General features: G+C 35.1%; 1 protein-coding gene across 4 annotated transcripts in view; it reads left to right on the top strand.

Annotated features, from left to right (window-relative positions):
* Positions 1–25,210, top strand: part of RIC1 (RIC1 homolog, RAB6A GEF complex partner 1) — a 47,249-nt gene that overhangs the window by 13,250 nt on the left and 8,789 nt on the right. For 2 of the 4 annotated variants that reach the window (XM_032097155.1, XM_032097158.1), the window contains exons 3-18: positions 1,103–1,179; positions 11,364–11,471; positions 12,480–12,622; positions 12,857–12,993; positions 13,957–14,048; positions 15,114–15,202; positions 16,009–16,153; positions 16,629–16,677; positions 17,816–17,965; positions 18,312–18,515; positions 19,770–19,808; positions 20,096–20,206; positions 20,802–20,891; positions 21,480–21,640; positions 22,654–22,792; positions 24,617–24,733. In XM_032097155.1, the coding sequence (XP_031953046.1) occupies positions 1,103–1,179; positions 11,364–11,471; positions 12,480–12,622; positions 12,857–12,993; positions 13,957–14,048; positions 15,114–15,202; positions 16,009–16,153; positions 16,629–16,677; positions 17,816–17,965; positions 18,312–18,515; positions 19,770–19,808; positions 20,096–20,206; positions 20,802–20,891; positions 21,480–21,640; positions 22,654–22,792; positions 24,617–24,733 (1,851 nt within the window). The remainder of the gene's footprint in view (positions 1–1,102; positions 1,180–11,363; positions 11,472–12,479; positions 12,623–12,856; positions 12,994–13,956; positions 14,049–15,113; positions 15,203–16,008; positions 16,154–16,628; positions 16,678–17,815; positions 17,966–18,311; positions 18,516–19,769; positions 19,809–20,095; positions 20,207–20,801; positions 20,892–21,479; positions 21,641–22,653; positions 22,793–24,616; positions 24,734–25,210) is intronic. The other 2 variants (XM_032097157.1, XM_032097156.1) reach the window with 2 other exon arrangements.

Genomic DNA, 25,210 nt, shown 5'->3' with positions numbered 1-25,210 from the left:
TATTACAGCACACAGAAAAGCTTCCATTTATTGTCAGCCTGTCTCAAGCTCACCATTATAGTTCAGAGTTTATTCTTTCTCGAAAAAGATACTCGCTTTGAATGAGAATAATAGTATTTCTTGGAATTTGAAGCCAAAACACAAATTTTCTAAAGCAAAATGTTTGACTGAGGAAAGCCATGGCATTTATGAAATGATAAACTAAGCTAACAAGAGTGTTGCTTTATTCAAAGAAAAGGAAACCAATCTTGCAAAGCAATGTGAAACCATTAATTTCAGTGCTTTTGTCTTTAGTGCTTTGGATACATGCCTATCCCGTATTAAAATAATTGGATGGAAATTGTATTTAACCAAAATGCATTTACCAATTTGCCTGAAAAACAAATCCATGCTGTAAGCAAATAACACTTCTTTGAACACATAACATTATTATCTGCTTCTCTCATGCTTATGCAAGCAGCTTCTAGGTATGACTGGAACATCAGGTAACTAAATTATTGGTATGTGTTCCCTGTGTAGTGTTATAATATGAAGTCATTCTTCCAGAATGACAGAATATGGCTCGGGATTGAATTATTACAGGTGTCGTGGTATCTAAAGATTAGTGATGTGAGGATTTTTGGAAACTACCTGGATGACTAACACTGAGAGGTGGTGCCTAAACTCTTTGCAGTCTGTAGTGTCTGTATGCCCTCTGTGTGTGTTCAGAAACCTGAACGGTTCATTCAGGTACTTGCCACCTTCTACTATGTTTTTCTCATTAATTCTTGTAGTTGGTATGAATTATGTGCCCAGGTTCTAAATATCTGAAATAGTTGTCATGTTTTATAGATTTGTATGAATTGGAGGAAAATTTCTGATGGATTTGTGCATAAACAGCATTGTTTTTCCATTTTTCGACCTCCTGCCTAATCTAGTCACTTGACTTTAAGGGCGGGTATGGATTTTATCTGGAATTAATTTCAACACACAGTTTTTTAAAATGTCTGAATGAATGTATATTGGAGTTCAATATATGAGACATACATAGAAATCGCTAAGACTGGATAGATTTTACTCATGCTGAGACTAGATATGTATCTTACCAGTGTTTCTCTTTCAGACTGCAAATGGATACATCTTATTTTTTGAAATCCCATCCGCAAGAGACAAGTATCTTTATGAGCCAATATATCCCAAGTAAGTATTTTAAACTTTGCATCCTCGCAGTGTGAAAAAATATGACTAGACAATGCCTAAGCAGGTTTTATGGCAAAAAATATTTCTTTACAAAGTATGGGAACTCATTACTTGATGAGTATATGAACTGTGATTCCTATGAGTTAGAGTCATTGCAGGGGAGAAGTTGTGTTTAATTAGACTGCTGTGTGCTAGTATGATTCTGTAGGTCCATCTTACAAGCTCTCAAAATCCTTACTAGCAGGGTTAAAATTGTCTAATTTTGTAATTTGAGGTAGTCTGTTGCATTCATGATCTGCAACAAGATTTAATAATTCCTTTAGCATAACTCAGTTGGAAAAATAATGTTTAGGAACTATTAAGGTTCAATTCAAAAATAAGATTCCTTTCTGCCCCCAATCTTTTAAAAACTTAGAGTTTTTTTGAAACAAATGGACAGTAAAATCCCAATCTTTTTGAAAGCAAATGGATGCTTTTAGTAAGAATGTGCAAGTATTTTTGGTGCAGTGTGTTATGTTGTCAGTTTCACCTTATTTTCCTTACTGTGAATGACAGAGGACACCTTATGTGTTTAAAATGTGACTGTATTTTGGATGTATTTGTGGTTGACTTAGTTGATTGTGGATTTTGCAAAATTGGGAAGTGCTTAGGACAAATGAAAACTTTGAGGAGTAAATATGTATGTGTCTGTGTTTTTAGACAGGCAGAATCTGTAGTCATCAGTTGGATGGAATTTGTCCGTGTGAATAATAACAACACACTCTCGATTTCTAATTGGCTAGAAACTTCATTTTTTTAAATAGATCCCTCTATATATCTTCATCATTATGATAATACCAGTCAGTTTATTTTTTTTTTCGCATTCATGAAAAGAGTTAAAGTTGAATCATGGGTGTCACACATGGTCATCTCGGAGGAGTATTGGATAACCTAGGATGTTATGTAAGAAGAAGACTTTTTTTTTCCCCCCAGTTTAACTGTTAAACCATGAACATTAGAAGAAAATAAATGGGGTTTTCACAAGCCTTTAAATTTAAAATCTGTCTTCTTTCACCAATATGTGTAGGAAGAAATTACTTAGCAGGTAGTAACTGGTTTCAAAGTGAATTTTCCTTCACTGACTAGAAAATTTGGTGTGTGTGATGGCTGTAATGCATCCTCTGACCTTTGAAATAGCCCTCAAAGCTCTGGAATTACCTGGAATTTATTGTTGCAGTTTACTTTTCTATTTTCCAAAAACTTAAGACTAATGTAGAGAAGTTACATTACTTTACTTGTCTCTTTGGAGAACTGAATAGCAGTTTTCAAACTAATTCTTCACATCTGGCTTACTGTAATCAGAGGAAAAGGCTGACAAACCTGTTGCTACAACTTGTCTAAATAAATAAAATGTGTATTTATATCCTTAGCTGTACATAATGCAGAAAACGAAGCACTAGTTTATTGTGACTTTTTCTTCTTCTCTTTGGAAAGTAGGAGGTTTTTTTAATTGGCAAAATCTGAAAACTTACGGAAATATTTATAAAATACGCAGTAAAAGTTGAAAAAGAAGCTTTGGAAAGTTTGCTTAGAATATCACTTGTAGGAAGGCTTGAAAATATCTATTAAGCTGTCAGTGACTAACCAGTCTAACTTCTATATAAAACTTTAGTAGTTGATATGAATTGTTGACCTGAAAATGCATGTTTTAGTTTTTAGTTGTGTGTTGAACAATCAGGGTTTTAAGATACATTCGTGTAGCCCAAAAAGGGCTATAGTGCAGATTCTGTAGATGGGTAGGACAAGGTGTTTGTCCCTAGTGTGCTTAGAATAGGTTGCTCACAATCTCCTAAGACTAATGCATGTGCTTACCTTTAAGAAGATGAAGGATCTCACTGAATTTACTGGGATTACTAGTCTGACTATACTTAACCCTCAATTTTGAAAACCTATGTAAAATTACTACTGTTCTGATTGTATTAGATCAAAAGAAAGACGCAGGTGTTTGTGGGTGCATTGTGCCTCCTGTGATTAATTTCAAATGATTCTTTAAGTTATTAAAATGGAATGAACTCTTTTTGCAGATGCAGATACAGTGCATTGTCTGTAGGCAGTTTCACTAATTTGCATTGCAGAGGAAATACTTGGCAGGAGGTTAATCAAACAAAAAAGCCTCCAGTCTAAAATGAGCAAACAGGCAAATGAGACCAAAAGCTAGAATTGAAACTTTCATCTTTCTTTTGGCATATGTTCATTTTCCAAAGGTATTGTTTCATTGAAATGCTTGGATTTCACTTCTGGTTTTTGACTGAACAATACCAAATTAGTTTTCTTCACTCTGAAGCCATTACAGGTCAGTGAAAGGCCTTGTATGTGACTTGCTTTGTGCTTGAAAGGGGACATCTTACGGTTTTTCCCTCTGTAACAGGATGTTCTTGGCTCCTTCCTCTATGCTGGCAGCAGTGATTATGCAGCTGTGCCTCAAGTAAAATTGGGTTGCTGACCTGATGGGGAAACTAAACCTGCCTATCTCCCTTTTTTACCCGTCCCTGTCCCCTGCCCTGGATTCCAGTACCTTAGTTTGCAAGCTGGCATTAATAAAAGGCTGGCATTAGAAAGTGGTGACCTTGAAGTAGCACTGAGTAGCTACACTGGGAAGTGTATGAAGTGACCGTTCAGTGATACTTGTATAAATGTTATAGTTCATGATAAAGCAATTGCTTGGAACATTTTAACTGTCATGCAGATGTTAATTAGGACTCTTCCAGCTCTGTCTTATGTGATTATTTACCTAAGCTAGGTGAAGTGAGAGAGAGGGTGATGGTTGTTGCAAAAAGTATGAGGGTGTCCTTGCATTAGCGAAGTGAAGTGACCGACAGCTTCTGGAAACAAGTCGGTAAAAACTGAGATGGATGTTCAGTTGTGTTCTACTTTTTAAAATTATGACTAATTCTTAATGTTCATTAACTGCCCATATCTACAAACTTTTTGTAAGCACAATGAAGCCTATTCTTTCGTAGCCTTTCTTTAAATAATAGTGGCTAGTTCTGGCAGAAATACAAAATTTCAATGTCATGACTGCAATGAGAAAGGAAAACCCCTTAATACAACTTCTTCTTGAACAGAATTCTTAAACTGTGCGTGTCAATATAACAAGGTGGTTGTGCACAGGGATTGCACACCAATAACATCCTCAGCTGTACCAAAATACTGGGCTGGTGCAAGATTTCCTACTTTAGTCAGTATCCTGAAGTTGAAATTGCAGCTAGGTTTGTTCACATGTCGATGAAAAAATTGAGAAAGGCTGTGTTTATATTCTCTTGTCAGCTTAGCTCTCATTTAAACAAAATATTTTACCATTAATGAGAGAAAAGGCGGGTAGTCAGAAAGACAGGTAATTAGGTATATAATAGGCAGATCATCTTTTGACTTCAGTGGTTTTTTTGCAGTCTTCAAGATTGAGACAGTGGTAACCGAAGTAAAGTAACTTCATGTGGTATTGGTACTTTTTAAAGAACTGCTTTGAAATTTGCTTGGTAATGGTTTAGCTTTGATTCGAAGAAAAGGATCAAAAGAGTTGCTGAAAGTTAAATCACTCATAGTATGTCTGTATGGGAGAGGGATGTTTTTGGAGAAAATGTCCTTCCAGTTTATAGGTACTTTCATACAGGGTTGTTACTATATGTAGCTGTTGAGCAAGATGGTCCAGAAGACCTGTATTTGGTGTGTTATCAGAACTATTCTAGCATACAGCTATTGTGTAAACTGTAATTGCACTTACAAAAGTTTTTTATTGATCCAATTCAAACAAAATGCTTCAAGGTAGAAAACAAAACAAAACTGTATGAGAAGTGACAGAAACACTTGGGCTGTTTATAACTCAATATGCATTGCAGTATGTCTAATCACAACATGATTTATTTTCAGGAACAAGTCTCTCTTTTTTTCTCAATCTAATCACAGCACATTTAGTAAAAGAGCTACAGCATGAGTTGAGTTTAAGATGCTATCCTGTTTGAATGCCAGAGTCTTTGCTTTTCCTTATCTTTCAGTATTACAAAATAAAGCAATTTTGGAAAATAAGGTTTGAACTTCCCCTGCACCCTGCTATTGGTTGTTTTAAACCAGACAGAATCAAGAGCCTAGGAAAATTGATTTCCTGTTCAAAAATGCACATTTGGAATGATTTCCTCCTTTTCATATCAACCAATTGTAATGGCCTTTATAGTTTGAAATTCGGTGTTTTAATGGAAGTACTGAAATCCAAAGTTAACATTTTGTGACCCACAAAACTGTTTGAAGTTTGTTGTATTAGTAACTGAAGACTTAGCTCTTATGAAATTTAGAATATGTTAAATACTTTAAGAAGGTTTAGTGGGAAGTACTTTTTAAACACTATTTCATACCTTTAGAGATATAATCTATTTAAAATCTACTCATGTAGGTGTGGTAAGAGTTAATCAACTAACCTGTTCAGTATTATGCTTACTATATATAAAAACCTGATACTAGATTTATGTGATAAAACAAGTGCTGATGCCCTAAGAGCAACATACAAATATGTACGTGTAATAAAAGAAACATTTTATTTTTTTTGCTGGAATCCATTGGTAGTTTTTTGTAAAATTGTGATACTTTAGGAATGTAGTTTTTCTGTCAAAGAAAATGTTTCTGGCACTGTTGATATTTGGCTAGGAATTGCCAGTCTGTTCTTGGAGTGAACTGTCATTCATGGTCAGTGAAAACTTACAGTATCCTGCTTAATTTGTGAGACTAAAAACAGGGGGAAAAAAGCAGTAATTGTATGGTGTTTAGTTTTTTTTAAATCGAGCCAGAGTAGTCTGCAGTTTCATTCCAGCTCTTGGATGCTTTGCTCCAGTTCAGAGCAGAGTTGGAAGAGAATCAGTATGGGCCATTAGCCCACATTCTGGGATATTTTCCTGTAGTGAACACAAGTACAAAGTCCTGCTTCAATTAGTTCAGTCTGGTTGTACCACCCAATTACTAAAGTAACTACAAGATAAAACATGAAAAATAATGTATGTGAGGTAAGGTTATATGTATTTTAACATATAAGATGTTAAAATAAAATGTATCTCTGCCTGTGATATGCTTAAGGAAAGTGACAGTGCATAGAAGCAAATTTGCAGCTTTGTAAGCTGTGGCAAGGTACAGCGATAATTTTTTGAGGAATTTCCAAACAAATTTGTACAGCTATTCCTTTGTTTGGCAGTGAGGAGATGAGTAACACCATCATTGTAGAGGCTTTTCTGTTCTGAACTGATTGTTATTTCTGCCAAGGAGAGTAACCAAAGCTTTTTGCTTGAAGAGCATATGTGACTTAGTGCTGACAATATTTTTGCCTTTCAAAAAAGACAAAATTGTAAAACTTTACATGGCTAATTAACTAAATGTGGTAATTGGAGATTCTTTTGTGTCAGGTTTCTTCATATCCTCAAGTGGAGCCTGCATTTGGGGAGTGATATGAATGTTGTGTAAATTTAGAATGAGACCTCAATGGTGTGGGTTATTAAATCCATGAAAAAGCTTTAAAAATTAAAGTTGTTATCTAGCCAGTATGAATATGTGAAGAAACTAGTTCATATGCTGGTTTACAATGCTGTGTTGTTGCTTATATATTTGGTTACTCTATTCATATCCTACTCTTTCTGGTGTTTTTAAAAGCTATCTCCTTCTCTATAGCATGATGGTTTATAGGTGCCATAAATCGCCTCATCAGTGGACATTTATTTCCTGATTCAACGGACTGAAGATTAGTATGTACAAAGGTTTTGAACTTCAAACTCTGCAAGGATAATCAATGAAGTGTATGGTTAATTAACTTACTAGGTAATTTTTGCTCAGAATTAAGCTTCTGCTGAGCTTTACGAGTGTGGTTTTCCCTGTAAGATTGTTGCATTGTTTGGAAAATGTATTTTTAAAACTAGATTAGCTGTAGAACTTTTATTAGCCATTATGGCACTTGCAAACTCTTGGTGTGGTGGTTCAAGAGGTTTTAACTGTTGTCAAGAAATCTTTGCAACTGAAATAATAATTTGGTAAACCATTTAGCTTTTTTATATGGATAGTTGATTAATATGCTAGCTAGTTGTTTCTTTTCTCAAACTGCAGAAATCTGCTACTACCTAATTGTGTAGTAGAGGCTGTACTAAGAATTACTTTTCTGAGCCCTTATTCATTCTTTATAGTTATTACTGTAAACTCACTTTTATTTTGTTGGTGCGCTGTTTCCAGTCTGTATGAATACAGCTCTGCATCCAGCCAGACATATTTAATTCTCAGCTGGTGGCTGCCTGCATTATCTGGTGGAGAGATGCAGGTTTAGGGGTGAGAAGGTGCTAGCTAGTTGCATGAAAATCAAAGCTCACAGGTGATGATGCAGGCTCCTTGAGTCAGGTATAAAAAATTAAGTCCTCAGCTTTTCAGTGTGAATACTAACTGAAGTGCACATGAACCATTGTAAAATGGTTAGTAAACACTGTGTAATTGTGCTAATGCAACGATAATGGCTGTTGCCAGGTTTTTGCCTTCTTGCCTTCAAGGAGAGCAACTTGGAGTTCTTGGTGATGTTAATTATTTTAGAAACACTGCCCTGGTTTTGTCATATAAATATTGCCATTAATGGCTGAAACATCATGATTTTTAATCTTCTTTTTGTCCCTTTCCTCCCACTCCAAGTATTACTGAAGAAGCCGTTTTAGCAGGACCAACTAAGAATATCATAGCCCAAAAGTAGTATAAAAATATTTTACTGTGTTTGTACCAAACAACTCTTCTAAAAATATTTTTTGATAGTCTGAAGTCTTTAATATTTTTTGCAATGAAATGTTTCCATTACCTCTCATTACTTTCATGGTTTAGCTAGTGAGAGTGGATTCTACTGGCTTGTTTGGTTTTTTTGTGTAATACATTGTCTTCCATTAGCCACGGTATTTTTTTTTTTTTTGAAGCACAGTATTTTTTGACTCTGAGAGCATTTATGAATTTTTCTAAACTATTATCCAACCATAATTGCTCCCTGTATTACTATGATTATCCCAAATAGTACAGTGGAAACTCAAATCTGAATTTAATGCTAATTCTGCCTCAGGACTAGGATTCTCTATTACTAAGCAGAAAACAATGAACATTATTTTTAATGTCTTAGAACAGACTTAAAAATAATATGTGTTATATACTTTAATTGCAGTTATAAAGAAGTCCTTACAGATTCTGCTATAATTAACTTCTTAAGTATTTCCTATGTGCTTTTGGTAGCAGTAGCAAATTAGTTAATATTATTTCTGAATGAATTTTGTCTGTGGATCGTGTTGTATGACTTAACTGCTGTGCAATTAGTGGAGGACATAAATGCAGTACTGTGCACCTAGAAAAATTAGCTGGCTGGTGTCCTGTTTCCTCCGTTAGCTTCCACCATTCCAGATAAAAAACTTAAAGGAAATTCCTCCTACCAGTTGAGGAGTCTATCTGACTCTGCTTTTGCATGACGCTGCCTCTTTCTTGAATTTAGGATGCTTTTAAGTTTGGCGTGGTGGGGTTTTTAAAAACGGTATCCATAATCTTTCCATGTTTGAGGTTTTCTTGGATTGCAGATTTTTCTCAGTTATGAGTTTTAAGAGATTTATTCACAGGCTTAGTTACATTAACAGATGCCATGCAAATAGCAATGATTACGTTTGATTCAACATGCAGCTGGTTGGTCACTGGAATGTGTTTGTTCCTCTCAGTTCTTGTGCAAAAGTGAATTACTTAAAGTTTGGCTACAGCCATAGCAGATGCTGATGTGGCAACCCAGACCAAACATTCTTTCCCGCTTCAGTCAGCTGTGTGCATTCTTCGTTTAAAGGTCAAAGGAACTCAGCCAGTAAGGCTGACTCATGCAGATGTGGACTATACAAACACAGTGTACTTTTGGTAGCACCCCCTTTGCGCCCATATCAGGGGTTTCTTTTTGAATTGATGAATTAGACATAATCACAGGCAATAAATTGAAGTAGTGGCATTTTTGGAGTTCAGTCAAGGTGATGTACCTCAGCTCTGTGTGTGGATCAGCCTCTTGCAAGTCAGGTAAAAGAACCCTTTTTGGGACAGGAGTGATAGTGCCCCAGTGGAAAGATAAGATGCCACAGATGGTGACAAATTTGCTAAAACTAGTTCATGAAACTGAAAATATTCAAATATTCCTGCAAGCTATTTTTTATCAAAGGTGTTCAAAGAAAAAAAGCCAGCCCACTTGGAAACTTGAAATTTTTCTTCCTGCAAAAGATGTGTTTTAAACCATGTTAGTATTCTGGCTTTGTAGTTTGTGCTGTGCAGAAACACTTGAGTTTACACTTGGTTATGTACCTTGGTCAGCTGCAAAAGACGTGTTGTGTCTTATACCTATCTAACAGTAACATTTCTGCATTACTCAACCCTTTTGTCTCAGTTTTAGTTGTTTGCTTGCACAATTCAGTTGTATCACTGATTGTTGATAAACCAGAGTAATTTCATCTAGTTCGGGAGTATACTTTCTGGAATGGTATGTTCACATGGGTTGAAAAGCCTATCTCCAGACACCTGGGGTTTTGTAAGTTTTAAAAAACACCACGACAACCCTACCATGCTGGTATTATTAAAAAAAGAAATGACTGTTTTTTTCAGGGTTCCTGTCAGTCCATGATAGCTAGCTTACATGAAGGGCTATTCTTTCTTAAGACGGCTGCCTTTTGCGATTAATTTTCGTTCAAAATGCAAACCAAACATTTTAATAATTCAATACAAATCTAATACAAATTGGCATCTTTTGGTGGCAGATTAACTAACCTTAAAGTAATTTGTCTCATTTTTTGCTGTAATTTTTCACAGCCACCATAGTTTTGTTCTGGAAAGATGATACTACTTCATCTGGTAACACCAGATTGTCAAAGGTTACCTTGGTCTTACCTTAGCTGGCATATATCTTTGTCCTTGCTACGTAAGGAAAGGTATAGTGTCTGTCAAAGTATAACAGATATGAATTCTGTGTTGCTATAAAATGGTAATGGAATTAAGGAACTTGGTATCAACTGAGATAAGCAAGACAGGAAAGAGGATGTATTCTTGTGGTATCAGACTTCTCTAAAGCTGCATCTGCTTTGGTTTCTGCCATGTCTTAAGCAGTTACATTTGCTATCCTGATGTAAAGGAAGTGTTTTGTCAGTTAAAATACAGGTAAAGATTACATAGATTTGTGTACATGTCTGTTGTTTCAGACTATTGAAATTACTCTACTTTCTAACTTGTCTGAAGTGCCTGTTTTATTCATAGTTTGCTTTGCTTACTGTAATGCTCATTAGATGGATGAGCTGGATGACCTGTTACAATACTTATGGCTGTAGGTCAGTTTTCATTTAAAAAAAAGTTAAGCACATGGCACATCTGATAACCCAGATAAATAAGGAATATTTTAAGGATGCTGTGAAGTAATGTATAATGATGTTGTAAAGTAATGAATGGAATGTGAAATCTAAATTGAGGAAGATAAAAATGAGAAACTTTTTACATCCAGAAGTTGATACTGTGTAATGGTCTATTTAAAGGGAGGGAATCAGTGTTCAGTCATCTCTTCTTAGTAGGTCTTAGGTTAAAAACTAATTAATTTGCTGCAGGGAGAAATATTCATATTAAATACTGTAATAGATGTCTACTTGTGTTATGCATGCTGAATTTGTATTATAAATATTGATCTGGCAAAAAAAATGGAAGAAACATAAACACTTTGCTGTCTGTAATATCTGTAATGCATCTTGAAAAAGAATGATTTGGAGGTACTTAAGAATTCAACATATTTAATTACTGTAAACAGTTGAGTAATAATGTATTGAATCAGATTTTTCACTGATACTTATCACTTACTTTAGGAGTATTAACGCAGGACACACAGCTGTTGTAATGTTCATTCACTGTTCATTGTCTTATTTTGCCTCCATGCTCTAGATAAAGAGAATGATATTATACACTTTTAGCACCAACATTACATCCTAGATAATCAGTGCTGCTTGTGGCAGATTGCACATGACTGGTTGGTGTATATGTGTATACACACACACACACACACACATATATATATATATGGGGGAAAAAAGACCACAGGAATGTAAGTCAGTAACTCTTGTGTCTTTTGAGGGACAGCTTGTTTTAATTGTAATTCTCTTGTATTTTAGAGGAAGCCCACATCTGAAGGGAACCCCACATTATAAGGAAGAACAATGTGCTCCTTCATTAAATCTAGAAATGAAAAAAGTGCTGGACTTGCAAGCATCTATCACAAGGTATGCTCACTAATTGGGTCTTGAGAATTTTTCCATATATACCAGTACTTTCTAAAAAGTGAAGGGAAAACTAGATGAAAGAAAAGGCTTCTGGTAAGTTTTTAGGCTTATTAATAGTAAGAATAAGATTAGTAAGTTACTATTCGCAGCTAGTAATTCTGAGGAGGTGAAAAAGTGAATTGCTGTTTAAGAATTCTTGGCTATACTGATATTTTTGGCATATAGAAGTATATAGTATGCTCAGTATTACCATGTATTACTATAAATGAGTTTGTCCTTCAGCTCAAAGTGTATATTAAAGATTTCATGGAGGCATTGGTAGGTTTTCAGCATTTCTCCTGATGCCCGCAGAGAGTCCGTATTTGTCCTTTTTCTTTACCTCTTGCTTTTTTCAGGTGATTGCATTTCTTATAAAGAAATTTTGAACATGCTGAGTATGTGTGTGTGAAAAGTTGGTGAAACTTCGTAGCATTGGGGTGAGGTGGAAAAGTAACAAAGTGAAGTTTGGGAAGAGGCTCCTTAGAAGAAAACGGCTGTTGGAATACATGCAGTATATACCGGAAAAAGCTTTGCGTTCAAGTTGATTAACAGTAGTTGTCAGGATTTTGGAGATGTTTAAGGAAGGATTTAAGAGGAGTCTAATTTCTCCTTCATCAGTTTGTTTCAACCACAGATTAAAATGTATTGTGAATTATTTACAGCCTATGCAGTATTGTTAATTTTATAGGATAGATGAATAATTGATTATTGGCAGCAATGTCTTATGGTTAGTCAAAAGTATAGAAATGAGCTTCAGCAGTTAGTATACCAGTTAAGCAATTGCTCTGACAATATAGACCTGTTCATGAACTGTGATTGCTGGGGAAGAATCAAGGTGTATACCGTATTTTGTCAGAGTGGTTGCTGGTACAAGAGGCAGTAATACAGTGTTTATGACATTAATTGATATTTCTGTGGCATTGACTTGAGATATAGATTTTTTAGGGATTAACAAATATCTTTTATTAGTTTGCAGTCCATGTTAGAGGATCTACTTGTTGCTACTGCTGATGGATTTCTCCATCTCATTCACTGGGATGGTATGACCAATGGAAGGAAGGCAATCAACCTATGTACAGTTCCATTTTCTGTGGATCTGCAGTCTTCTCGAGGTAGGTTTTAGGGCTTATATTGCTTACAGTAGTTACCTCTTAGTGACATACCATGTAATATAAAATATTAACTCTGTTCTTAAGCAGAGATGAGAAAATTTTGCCTTTTGTAAATGGGAATGAAATAGCCTGTTTAAATTAGGTTTCCTCTTTGAAGTAATAAACATCTGAAATGTCTGTTGGCTTGCAGTATTTCTGTATTCACATATTTTTAAGTTACTGATATCTTCTCAGCAGGTTCACTTTTGGGCTTCGAAGATGTTTACATCAGAGATATGGAATACTGTGCCACGCTTGATGGCTTTGCTGTTGTTTTTAATGATGGCAGAGTTGGTTTCATTACACCAATGTCAAGTAGATTCACTGCTGAGGTATATTTCCTTTAGCATTTCTACCATGCACTGTACAATAAATGCGTTTTCCTTGGTCTCTGCATTTCAGTTAGCTTTCCACTTTAAATTCTGTTCAGCTACAAAGAAACTAAAAATTAACATCTGCTTAAGAGACAGCATAAGAACGAGACTGCATTTTGTAATATAATTTGAGCTAGATTTTTAGGGGGTTAGAACCACAGGTAGACTGTAATTGATAATAGATTTAACTGTCATTTATTTGTTCAGATTGTCACTGTAGAAATGATCCTACCGTATCAGGCCAACAGACTTCCTGTTACAAGTGGGATGATAGGAAGTGGTTTCTCCTATGGCTAAGTATCCTAAGTACGGTGTTTAGGGCTTAGTCCTAATCAAGTCTGTCTCTTTCTCATAGTGACAAGCATACTTCAGAATTTGTTTTACAGGAATCTTTTCCAAGTTAGGTGTTTTCTTACCTGTAATTCAGCCTAAAAACTGTGACATTTTGTTGTTAGGTATCTTTATTTTAATTACAGAAAAATGAAAATAATATGTCTAATGTCCAGACTCCTTCACATGCTTAAAACATCTATGATCTCAGCTGTTGCAGATGGGAACTTACTTTCCTGTTTTTCTTTTTCTCTTCATTCTTAGTATCATCTACTTTTTTTTTTTTTTTTTAACTAGGCAGTGTTAGGGACTTTTTTGCCTTATAGGTATTGACTTGTTTTGTTATTAAGAGGTCTTATAAACAGTTTTCTTATATACTGTAATTTATGTTAAGAAGAATGAAACCAGATTTGCATATACTGGATTTTGTTTGTTTGAGCCATGTCAGTTGATCTTGACATCAATAGAAATTTTATGAGATGATGGAAGTCAACTAACATATGTGTGGTATGGTGTACCTGGATAGAAGCTGACTGTCATTAATAAACACACTATTTAACAAAAAAATCTTCTGAATTCCTTTCCTTACAGCAGCTCCATGGCGTATGGGCACAAGATGTAGTGGATGGAACTTGTGTGGCAGTGAATAACAAGTACAGGCTAATGGCGTTTGGATGTGCCAAGTAAGTTTTTTAAGGCTGGTTCAGAGCAGGGGGAGATTGTTTAATTATAAAGCTGAACTAGTAGTTACTTCTTACCAAGTTGTGTTACAAGAACTGTAAAGATGAAAATGATCAGTCTGCCTAGAGATTGTATAAAGTGCTCTGTCAAGAAGGTAGGAAAGAAGTGGAAAGAAATGGTTGCCTGCTTGAACTGCAGTTGAAATTTATGCTTGCTGTTCTGCTCTGGGAAAAAAAAAAGTTGGCTGGGCTAGTAGCAAGGATTGGAAAGTGCTGCTATCCCAGCTAATCTCAAAGAAGGATTATAAGGTCAGTTTTAAGTAGTTAATTGTAATAATATTGGACAACAATCTGCACTTCACACTCACAGAGAAGATGCTCTGTGAAGTCACAATTTGGTCAAGAAAAATGTTGCCTGTTTGAGTAACTTTGAATGTTTGTAAATTAAATGTTGCAGAAGTTCTTTTAGTTGTGGTATTTTTCTTACTGTTCCTTCAAGTCCCCTGTATAATACTGCTTTAGCTGGCCTTAGTACAGCTTTTTATTTTCTTTGTATTTTACTTGGGTTTTCTTTTAGAGCATTTCAAAAAATATGGTAGTTTATTTTTCAGCTGTCCTCTTAAGAATTAGTATTGTTTGTAGTAACAGTGTGGTGTGTTGGTGTTTCTTCTGAAACAGGAATAGTTACTTTAATTTACTGATCTTAGTATGTCTTAGTACATCCCTGCTGAAACGTTAGCACTGAGTAAATACTGCCTTCCCTCATGGATTGTCTTGCAGTTGGAAGCCATAAATGCATGTGGATTGTGTGTGCATATGTCTTTTCAGAGAATGAAGTAGTTTTGGTGCATTGATTGTTCTAGGGCTGGTGTTTTGGGTCCTCTCATGCCTTCTGAAAAGTTTCTTAGAAATTTGTTTCATAAGGTTCTTTGACTATTATTTGATACAACATCTCTGTTCTAGATAAATTTGGTATTGGTGAGAGAAAAAGCAGCTTTTACTTAGCCTCTTGAAAATGATGAGAAATCCAAATGGTCTGTAGTCTAAAGCATGTGTAATGTCTTCCAGTGGCTCTGTGCAGGTTTATACGATAGATACCACCACTGGCGCCATGCAGTTTTCTCATAAATTGGAACTGACACCAAAACAATATCCTGGTGAGCTACTTTTATTGCTAGAATTGCCCAGCTGTTTTTAGGGTATAGTATATTTTTTATCCTTGGCTAGTTAACCTCTGTTTATTTGTTTGCATAATCAGTGATGTGATTAGTATTTACTCCTGTTTGTTTGTAGTATTTAACTCTTACGTCTTTGTACTTAGCTGCTTGCTTTTTAATTAACTTTTGGATGTGTTTCATATGTGAGGGTTTGGGTGGGTTTTGTTGGTGGCTTTTTTTAACTAATTCTTAATCTTGAAATTACTTTTCAATTATCTGAGGAAATGAGAGGTTATTGTCAAAACTAATAATGAGTATAATAGAACTGTGAATTAACTTGAAGCAACTGACATGTAGGGTACAGAAGAAATACTGAGTAATGCACCACCCTGCACTGCAGGGAATTTTTTTGTGTTTGAGAGTAAGGAACATACAAAGTACGGGTAAATTGCATCCTCAACTGAAAATGTGTGTGTCTATTATTTTTCAGTTAAAAACAAATCTGTAAATAAGTTTTACAGTTGTGTAAAGTGCCTCTTTTGTCTGAAAAATCATTTTATCAGAATTGCAGTTCTGTGTTTCTGGAACGTTTTTCTGTATTCTTAGTTTCTTATGAAACCAAGCATGCATTGGAAAGAAACCATTTTCAATTTGCTTCATTTTGAGATGGTCAGTTTTGATGAATGTATCAGTTAATTGAAAAATCAAATATTTACTTCCATGTGTTTTTGTTTCTGCTCTTACGGTGAAACGAGTCGAAGGACTTTCGATGCTTTTCACTTATTTTATTGTCTGCTTTTAAACAGATATTTGGAATAAAACAGGACCTGTTAAACTAGTCAGATGGTCACCTGATAGCTGTGTTGTGATGGTGACCTGGGAATATGGAGGTTTATCCTTATGGAGTGTTTTTGGTGCTCAGCTTATCTGTACTTTAGGAGGTGATTTTGCGTGAGTATCTTTAATGACATTGTGAAGAGTTTATTATAAGTCTTTATTTTTCTAATTAAAAGCATCTAATTAAAAATTAATTCACCGAATTAGCTTCTTAAAAATCTCTTTTTCCCTTACGATTTCTTAGCTATTGAGATATCATTCACAAATATTTAGGAGGAGATAATTTGAATATAAACAAAAACGTATTATTTTCATTTTGTAGTGATCTTTTTGTCTGTAAAAGAAAATTACCCTAAAAGCAAGCTTGAGCAAGCAAATATTAAAATTCCCTCAGTTCTTGTATTCAAATAGTTTATGCTAGACATCTGACAATTGCGTTGCCTTTTTTGTAGTGTCATGGATCAAACAGGCTGTACCATTTGACATGAGGTTCAGTATAGAACCATATGAAAATACAAAGATAGGAATTTAATTTATTATTCTGATGGAGTTATTAGCAAATTCAAACTTGTTCTGTTCTGTTTTTAAGGTATCAATCTGATGGTGCCAAAAAGGACCCTCTAAAAATCAGTTCCATGGTAAATATGAATGTAAAAATGTTGTAATAGGATAGCTCTTAATGTGTTAAATTGTTTTTAGTATAACAATTTTCAGAAAATCAAACTTTCTTTCGTTTAATTACTTTTCATAGTAAGATGCCTTTACTATACTTCTTAACTGCAATGTTGCATTGAAGGAAAAAGTGACAATTAATGAATTTTTTTTTCATGTATAAACCTGATCATGAAGTATGCATGACATGCCTTTTCTTGCCTTTGCTTTTAATGTTAAGAATTAACACTTCTGTTTTTTCTTAATTTCTCTTTGCTGTCTGGTGCTATATTTCAAAGTGCAATGAGACACAGATCAACACTAATTATAAACTCCCTTATTTCTCTAAAATTAATAGCTGGCCTTTGAGAGTTAAAGGAACTTTACTCAGATTATGAATTCCAGAGAAACTTAACTGCTGGTTTTTAATACAAACTGGTTAACATTAAATCTAATCCTTCTAGTCTGTAAAATCAATAGATAAATAGAATACATTTGAGCAAATTTTAAGTTACACTAAATTTCAGATACATTCTACAGGGCCTCATACAAACCATGATGAATTTTGTGCAATGTTTCTAAAACAATTTATTCATTATTACATAGTTGCAATGAAGATTGACAGTTCTAAACATGCATCCAAGCTTAGGTACATATTTGCAATGGCAGTACCTCTTAAGTGTACTTTTAAAAAATTTTCAAAGATTGAACTTCTGAGATCATTGAATTTGATGAACAACAGCCAGTGTAATTTTGGAAATCAGGGTTGTTTCATACCTGACTCTGTAGAATTTTTGTTTGTTGCCTTAAACTGCAAATGGTCTTCATTACTTATGTGGGTGTCTTTGCATAGTTATACTTCATTTAATCATTATTTTTTACCCAAGACAGGAAATAATTCAAGCTAGATTCTTACTGTACCTTGTGAATTTTACTGTTTGATTCTATAGTGATACATTTTAGAGCAACAAAATGTGTGGATTTTTTCCAGGCTCATGTCTATCGTAAGATCTGTTACAATAATTTTCTGTAGTTCTTGTTTTATGAGAATATATATTGTTATATTTATATATATGTATGCAGTGTTGGCTTGCGATTTTATTGTTGTTACTCTTTTACCTTCAGACCTGGGGATCAGAAGGGTATCATCTCTGGGTTATTGATAGGAATTCTTCTAACGTGAAACCTGAAAGAAATGCAAATAATGAAGTTCACCGGTTTGGTATTCTGCAGTTTCAGTTCATCAAGAGTGCACTCACTGTTAATCCTTGTATGGTAAGTTTTTTTGTTGATAACCTTATTTTAGATCATATTTCCAGTTTTAGGTGAACTCTGAGTTTTCTCTCACATTTTAATTCTGTTTTGCAGCCATCAGAGTTGTCTTCCTTTTTTGTCATAGAGCCTTTATAATGGTACTGTGAAAATACTGCTATGCAATACTGTAACTTAAAACCAGCTTGTACATAGTGATACAAAAAGTGAGAACTGCCTCAACACTTGTTTTTCATACTGTTTACTTAGAACCTCCTAATACATTATTGATCATGTGTTTTCCTTTGTCTTCTATACGTGGAATTCAAAGTTACTTCTTTTGTTTTCTTTTGTTTTGGTTTTATTATAGAGTAACCAGGAACAAGTCCTTCTCCAAGGAGAAGATCGCTTATATTTGAACTGTGGAGATGCAGCACAGGCTCAGAGTCCCAGAAATACTTCGGCACACTCTGAACATAACCACAGCAGGGAAAGAGGCCCATTTTCAGATGGCAGTTTAGATTCTCAGGGTTTAAGCACTTTACTAGGACACCGTCATTGGCATGTTGTACAGGTAATTGATCCTGGTTGCCCGTGTGTGCTTCGTGCTTGCAAGAGTTTGTAGGAGTAGAATATGCAGTTGATCTCCTCACTCTGCCATACCTTTTTCCTCTAGTATGAGATCATTGTCTTTTTGTTGTGTCTGGGGGTTTGCCATGGTACAGCTTTTTCTCATTGACAAAAGGTAAAGGAACATTGGTCATACCAGCTTTGTGGCTATGAGTTTGCTCTTAGCCAATAAAAAAACTGTTCAAGGTCTTTTTGACTTCGGAAAGGATAGTTAATTACTTACCTGTGCTTTGCAAGGGAGAATGTGCAACATGCAAGAAATAATTTAGGTGTTTGTTTTGTTATTTATGCAAAATGCTTTAAAACATATTCAGCTGATGAATATAGCCTTCAGACTCCAGGTGTATTTTCAAGCATGAAAAGTGACATCTATTTAAGCATGTAGTTAAAACTTCACAATATCAGGCTATCAGAGAAGAAATTGTTTCCAGGATAGTAATGGAACATCTTCTATTTTCCCTGTAATATAAAGAAAAAGTTAAATATCTTTTAATCTGTAATTCTAACGTGTGTTCTTCCATGCTTGAATTGGTGACGCTTTTTAAAATAAAGATTTCTGAAAGGTCCCCAATGTTTTGTTCTTCATATAGCACACAAATCGGTAGTATTAAAAAGTATTTGATTCTAGGCATGTAATGCAGGTTCTAGATACTGCTGAATTTCCACTTTAGCTGGCCAGGTAGCTCTTCTGTCTTCTGAAACTGGTGTAGGAGGGAGAGGTCTTTGTTTTGCGGTAAAAGTAAAGCTGAAATACTTAGAATTACTGTAGGGAGCAACATATCCATGAAAACAGACATTGGCTGGGTAACAAGAATACCTACCTGCCTAATGTCAGACCAAAGACTGGAGTTTGAAGCTGGGTTTGTATCATCCCATGTGACATGAAGAACCCAGCAAGTTCTCTCATAAGAAGGCTTTTGGATATGCTGGTGTGTATTTGTGACCAGATTAGAAATTTCATCCCAGTACTGAAAGTCCTGCCTGAAGGCTGTATTGATCAAAACCTTTATGTTCCTGTGTAAGATTCTCTTGGAGAGAGAAGTACCTGGGAGAAGAGACGAGCAAATTATGATTATTGACTATTGTTATTTTTCAAAACACTGACATTGTCCAAATTCCTTTAGGATGTTATAATTAATCAGTACTGTAATTGTAGTTGGTATAGTCATGTAGTTTTGATTTTCTGTTTTTTTTTTAGATTCATAGTACATATCTAGAGAGCAACTGGCCTATAAGGGTGAGTTATTTGAAAAATACATTCTTGCTTATTTAAAAATATTGGAGTGTTATAATTGTCCATTAGCACTGGTGGTAAATGAAGTTGTCCATTAGGATTGGCTGAAAATGAAATCATTATTTTACATTACAGAAAGAAAACTGTGTTAGTAAAGTATGAAACATAAATATACCTTACAAGTTTTGAGTCTGATGTTATATTGCCTTGTGGTGTTGTGCTTGGATAGGATGTATCATTTAAATGAGTTCCCTTCTGAGGTTCTGGTAACTTTCTTTTCTTTCTTACAGTTTTCAGCTATTGACAAGCTTGGACAGAATGTAGCTGTTGTTGGCAGGTTTGGTTTTGCACATTATTCTTTACTCACCAAAAAATGGAAGCTGTTTGGAAACATTACCCAGGTGAGAGGTTATGGATTTTATTCTGGTGCACAGGGGAGATTTATTTGCTGGGATGTGAGACTTGGAGAAAATTAAAGAGTATTGTTTTCAAGTAAACAGCCTGTAGACACACTTGGATTAGGGATGCTGGTTTTACATGTGTTGCTCATAAAATGTCTGAAACACATATCTTGTGGTTTTGACACACTAATTTTTGTCTTAGTGTTCAGAGGTTTCCAAATTTGAGTGCATGTAGTCAAATGTTTATTTCATTTCTCTTATCGGAGAGTTTCTGTGATGTAGCTTTGGGTGTAAATTCTGGTAAGATTCTGGTAAATTTTGGCCAGAAGCAGATTTGAGAGAGTTCAGGGATGCCAATAGCATAAAGAACTGTGGAACTGTGTTTTGTAGGATGATGTTTGTCCTTCACATACTATTCTTTAGTACTTTGGTTTTTAAACATTAAAAACTTCATATACATAGTCTTGCCACATGAGTAAAGCTTATAGAGATCATACATGGCTTTCAGAAATTACCCATATAACGTACATCTCTGTGTGTGTAAGTATTTAAAAATGCATACATATATGTAATCTGCCTGCTTTTTTCTTTTCAGGAGCAAACTATGATGGTAACAGGTGGTTTAGCGTGGTGGAATGACTTCATTGTTCTTGCATGTTATAATTTAAATGATCACCAGGAAGAGGTGAGCTACTTTTCTTCAAAGTACATACAATTATTAGAATAGCTGATCTATATGACAGTAGTATTATAAACATGTTTATGTGCTATAAACTTAGGTGGCTTTTGGGCATATTCAGAGTTTATTTATTAATATATACGTAATTCTTTGCAGAAAAATTTTGTTGTTGCTATTAAAAGCTATTTTCTGCTGACTACAGAGAATCTACTCATTGTTCTGAAAACTTTGTGACATTTTTGCATGTTAGCACGAAGTGTGTTCTAAGATACCTATTTACAGTGTTTTGGGACACTTTTGCAAGGTTTTTTGCAAGAGAAGAGGAAATTTACTTACTCTTTGCTTTTTAAAACTGGTGAACTTCCTTATGAGTGTTTTCCAGTTCTTCAGATTTGGCTGTACTGTGCTTTAACCACTCTGGATGCAACAGTAAAATGCAATGGATGAAATACTTGATGAAACAAAAACTCAGTAATGTGTCTTGCAAGAAATTCTTGACAGGCATTCCACAGTAAAGAAAATAATCAGAAGTGGAATTACTATTATCTTGTTGGTAAACAGAACCTGTATTGAAGCTACTCCTTTCCCTTGCAGCTGAGAATCTACCTGCGAACGTCTAACCTTGACAACGCGTTTGCACACATCACCAAAGTGCAAGCACCCACGTTACTACTGAGTGTCTTCCGGGACATTGTGATATTGTTCAGAGCAGATTGTTCCATTTGCCTTTACAGTATTGAGAGAAGGTCTGAGGGGTTAGTATCACTCTTTGAATGCTTTTGCAGTAAGGTACCTGTGGATATGCTCTCAGTCTGAGTAAATTCTTAACGATGATACAAAGGTGTTTGGTAACTGGTGGAGTTAGATTTTTAAAATGAAAAGGGGTAAGTGTTACCTGTATGCACAAGTTCATGAGTGTTGTCACTTGCATGCATGCTGATAGGGACATCAGGTGTGGAGGTAGGTAGTGACTGATGTATGCACGTTTCCAGTTGTCTGAACAAACATGTTCCTAACTTATAGGAACTTGAAGACTGAATGTAAATAGGAGAAAAAGGTACTAAAAGACACCAATATACTTGAATATTTTAAAATAAAAACATGTTTCTAACATCAGAAGTAGGAATTAGTAAAGGGAAGGTTAGCAGCTGGCTTACAGAGATGAAGAGAGAAAAGGTTTAGTCTTGGTGTGGTGGTGAGGAATTGTTTTAGTGCAAAAGAAGTAGCAACGTAAGATATTTCAGACAGTTAAGATTAGTGAACCTAAGGAGGAGATAAAGATTCACAGGTAGGGGAGTTTTTTTTAAGTGCCTAAGTAGGTGATTTTTCTTACAGTTACGGTATCTTCTTTTTAGCAAGCAGGAACCTTTTTGTGTTAGAGGAAAGCAAGTTGTTGATGAACTTCAGAGAAAAATATTTTCAATGCTTATAAAAAAAAATTCCCAACAGAATCCAAACCCACGACTATCTCACTGAAGGGTTAATAGAGTCTTATTCTGAAGTATCTGATACTGTCTTCTACCCACTCACAGCTGTATTTCCCAAAGTATCAAGATAAGTAACCCAACTTAGGGTTTTTTGGTAGCTTTATGTAGAGTAGATACGTGGGCATTTCTACTGATTCCTGATGAAAGGAACGTCATTTTATTCTGTAGAGTAAACGATTTGCTAAGGATAAGTTGATTATTTTCATTAGGTTTACTTCAATATAGTAATTTCATGTTAAGTACTGTTGTAAAATTTCTAAATGTAGTAATTTTCCTTTCAGTCTTAATCCTACTGCCAGTATCCAAATTCTTCAAGAAGTGTCCATGTCTCGGTACATTCCTCATCCTTTTCTTGTAGTGTCTGTTACATTGACATCAGTGAGAACAGAGACTGGCATCACCTTGAAGATGCCTCAGCAGGTAACAGGTCTCAAAATTTGGTAGAATTGGTACCTGGATTTGTTAGTTTACTCCTCAAAGGTTACCTGGTTGATAAATCAATCATAAATTGGTGGCTCTTCTATGTGGTAAAATCCAGAACATGTTTTTTTCTGATGTTCATTATATAGACATTTTATGTGGGAATTGGGGGTGGGGGGATGGAAGGAGAAGTAAGAGTTCAGATTTTATTTCATAGCTTCTCTTGTTACCTTGCTAAGGTTGGGGCCAAATATTGGAGAACAAATTAAATTTAACTCTGTTGAGGTTGTGTTGCTCTATTGTGTATTAAAAGTTAAAAACCAGAGCAATCCATGGCATTAGGAATTACCTTTCTTGCAACAACTTGTTCATTGCTCAAAGAATAAATAGAAAAAAGGAAAAGATGGCATATGACTCTATAAGGTTATTCTTTGTCAATTCTGACTACACTAAAATAAAGTAATATAATCTCATACACTAGTTATGTCAGGAGATGGGTCAACAGCCAAACAATCACTTAAGATGTGAAGGTCCCCGTCTTAACTTCAGAATTTAGTCAGGGCACTGAAAGCAAAGAGAACTTGGATTTTTATTGTCTGGGTTGCAAACGGAGTAGGCTTAACTGAGCAGCTGCAGTATGAAGTGTATTTTTTCATGAAAGCAGCTACCTTGGGGTAGTTCAGAAGTTGTGTTGTCTGTGGGACAGCCCAAGAGACATGTAAAGGTGCATCATTTTCTCCACATAGCAAAGGCACTGGCAGGTACAAAAGTGGTGGCACATCCGAAGGTTTGTGCTTCCTTCCTTCGCTTCATTCTAATTTAATGTCACACAGTGCTGAGTATGTGTCCAGAGACTTTGTTATGGTACTGGACAAGGGCATAAAAAGCAACGTGCTTGTGGTCCATCTTAGCATGAGACAGCATCTGTATTCCTGAACTACCTGACCTGTGTTGTTTTCTAATTTTGAGAAAAAACTACTGAAACTTTTTACAGCACTAATAATATTTAGACTTAGCTTCAGATTGAATAGATACTACCTCTTTAAGAGCACCTATCCTTAAACTCTGTTGATCCTCCTTATCAAAAGATAAATATTTAGGTTAGTACTAAATATGACACTTCACTGAAGACAGAGCAATGTGTCTGACTTTGTGAACTGTGTCAGCTTTTTCAGTGTTTTTAAGCTATTAGTGACCTTAACCCCTGATGCTGCAAATTTGCCATATAGATCCTCTATCCATGTATTTTGAAACTAAGTTTCATGCATGGTAATAACTCCAGTGGCTTGGTTTAAAATTAACATGAAACAGCTATGAAATAAATCTTTAGAAAGAATACTTCACTTTCTTGATATACCTTACTGAAAAGATTTTTCTTTAACTGCAGCTAAATAAAAGTTCAATATGCTGTACAAGTGTGGCTCAACTCTATTTGGCTCAGCTCTTGGGTTGTGTACCAGTGTTAGTCCTTTCAGTCTGATACTGGCAATCATACTGTGATGATACTGATAAGAATACAGAATTTTATTTTTTCTTAAAATACTGGTGGATTGCCCTTTTAGGACACAAAAAGTCCATATTAAACACATGGAATGAGTCTGGTGGATAAGAAACCTTCCAGTATTTACTCCTTTGCACAAGAATGGCAGTACTTGGTTTTTCTTGATGTTTCTGAGTCCTTTTGTAATGAATTCGGTTGTTCGTCTTCTCTGTAAAGTGACACATTTAATGTACACTTTCTATTCTGGGTTTTTATTGTGGTTATGAGTAAAATGATCATTCAAACAGCTTGAATAATTTGCATAATATTCTTTCTATCCGTAGGCTTGTGAAGCTGAAAGTATTATGCTTAACTTAGCAGGACAACTCATCATGTTGCAAAGGGATCGATCTGGACCCCAGATACGAGATAAAGATAATAATCCTAATCAAAGAAAGCATGTGAGTAAATATATGTGGAGTACTGCGTATGGCTTCAAAGATGTCAGTAATTGAAGAAGCTGTGGGAGAGAATGGTCCAGACATAAAGAAAATAGGGCTATAAGCAACACAGTATCTACACTTACAGACCGAATTGTTAGCTGGAAGTACATTAGCGTTTACTCACTGTGTTTGCTACTTACATTGAAATGAAATAGACAAGCTTTAAGAGTAAAGATACTGCCCAAAATTTGGTATGCGCCAATAACAGAAAACCTCTGTCTAAAACTGTTCTGTATGTTTATGGAACATTATCATTTTTTGCAGAGTACGTTTACAAAGTTCTTGGAAATAACCACAATAGAAATCAATTACTGAACTTTTCAATTCTTCTGGGATGATGAAAACCATCAATTCTGTGTGAAACAAGCACTTTGGGAGAGTGAAATCTGGAAAGTTCAGATAAAGATTTGTCAGTTCTAGGTTGGACTTACTGAA

Source organism: Corvus moneduloides, chromosome Z (assembly GCF_009650955.1).
Source record: "Corvus moneduloides isolate bCorMon1 chromosome Z, bCorMon1.pri, whole genome shotgun sequence".
In the NCBI taxonomy this organism is placed as follows: domain Eukaryota; kingdom Metazoa; phylum Chordata; class Aves; order Passeriformes; family Corvidae; genus Corvus; species Corvus moneduloides.
Note: the sequence above shows the minus strand (reverse complement) of the source record. Positions and strands in the feature narration are given on the sequence as shown.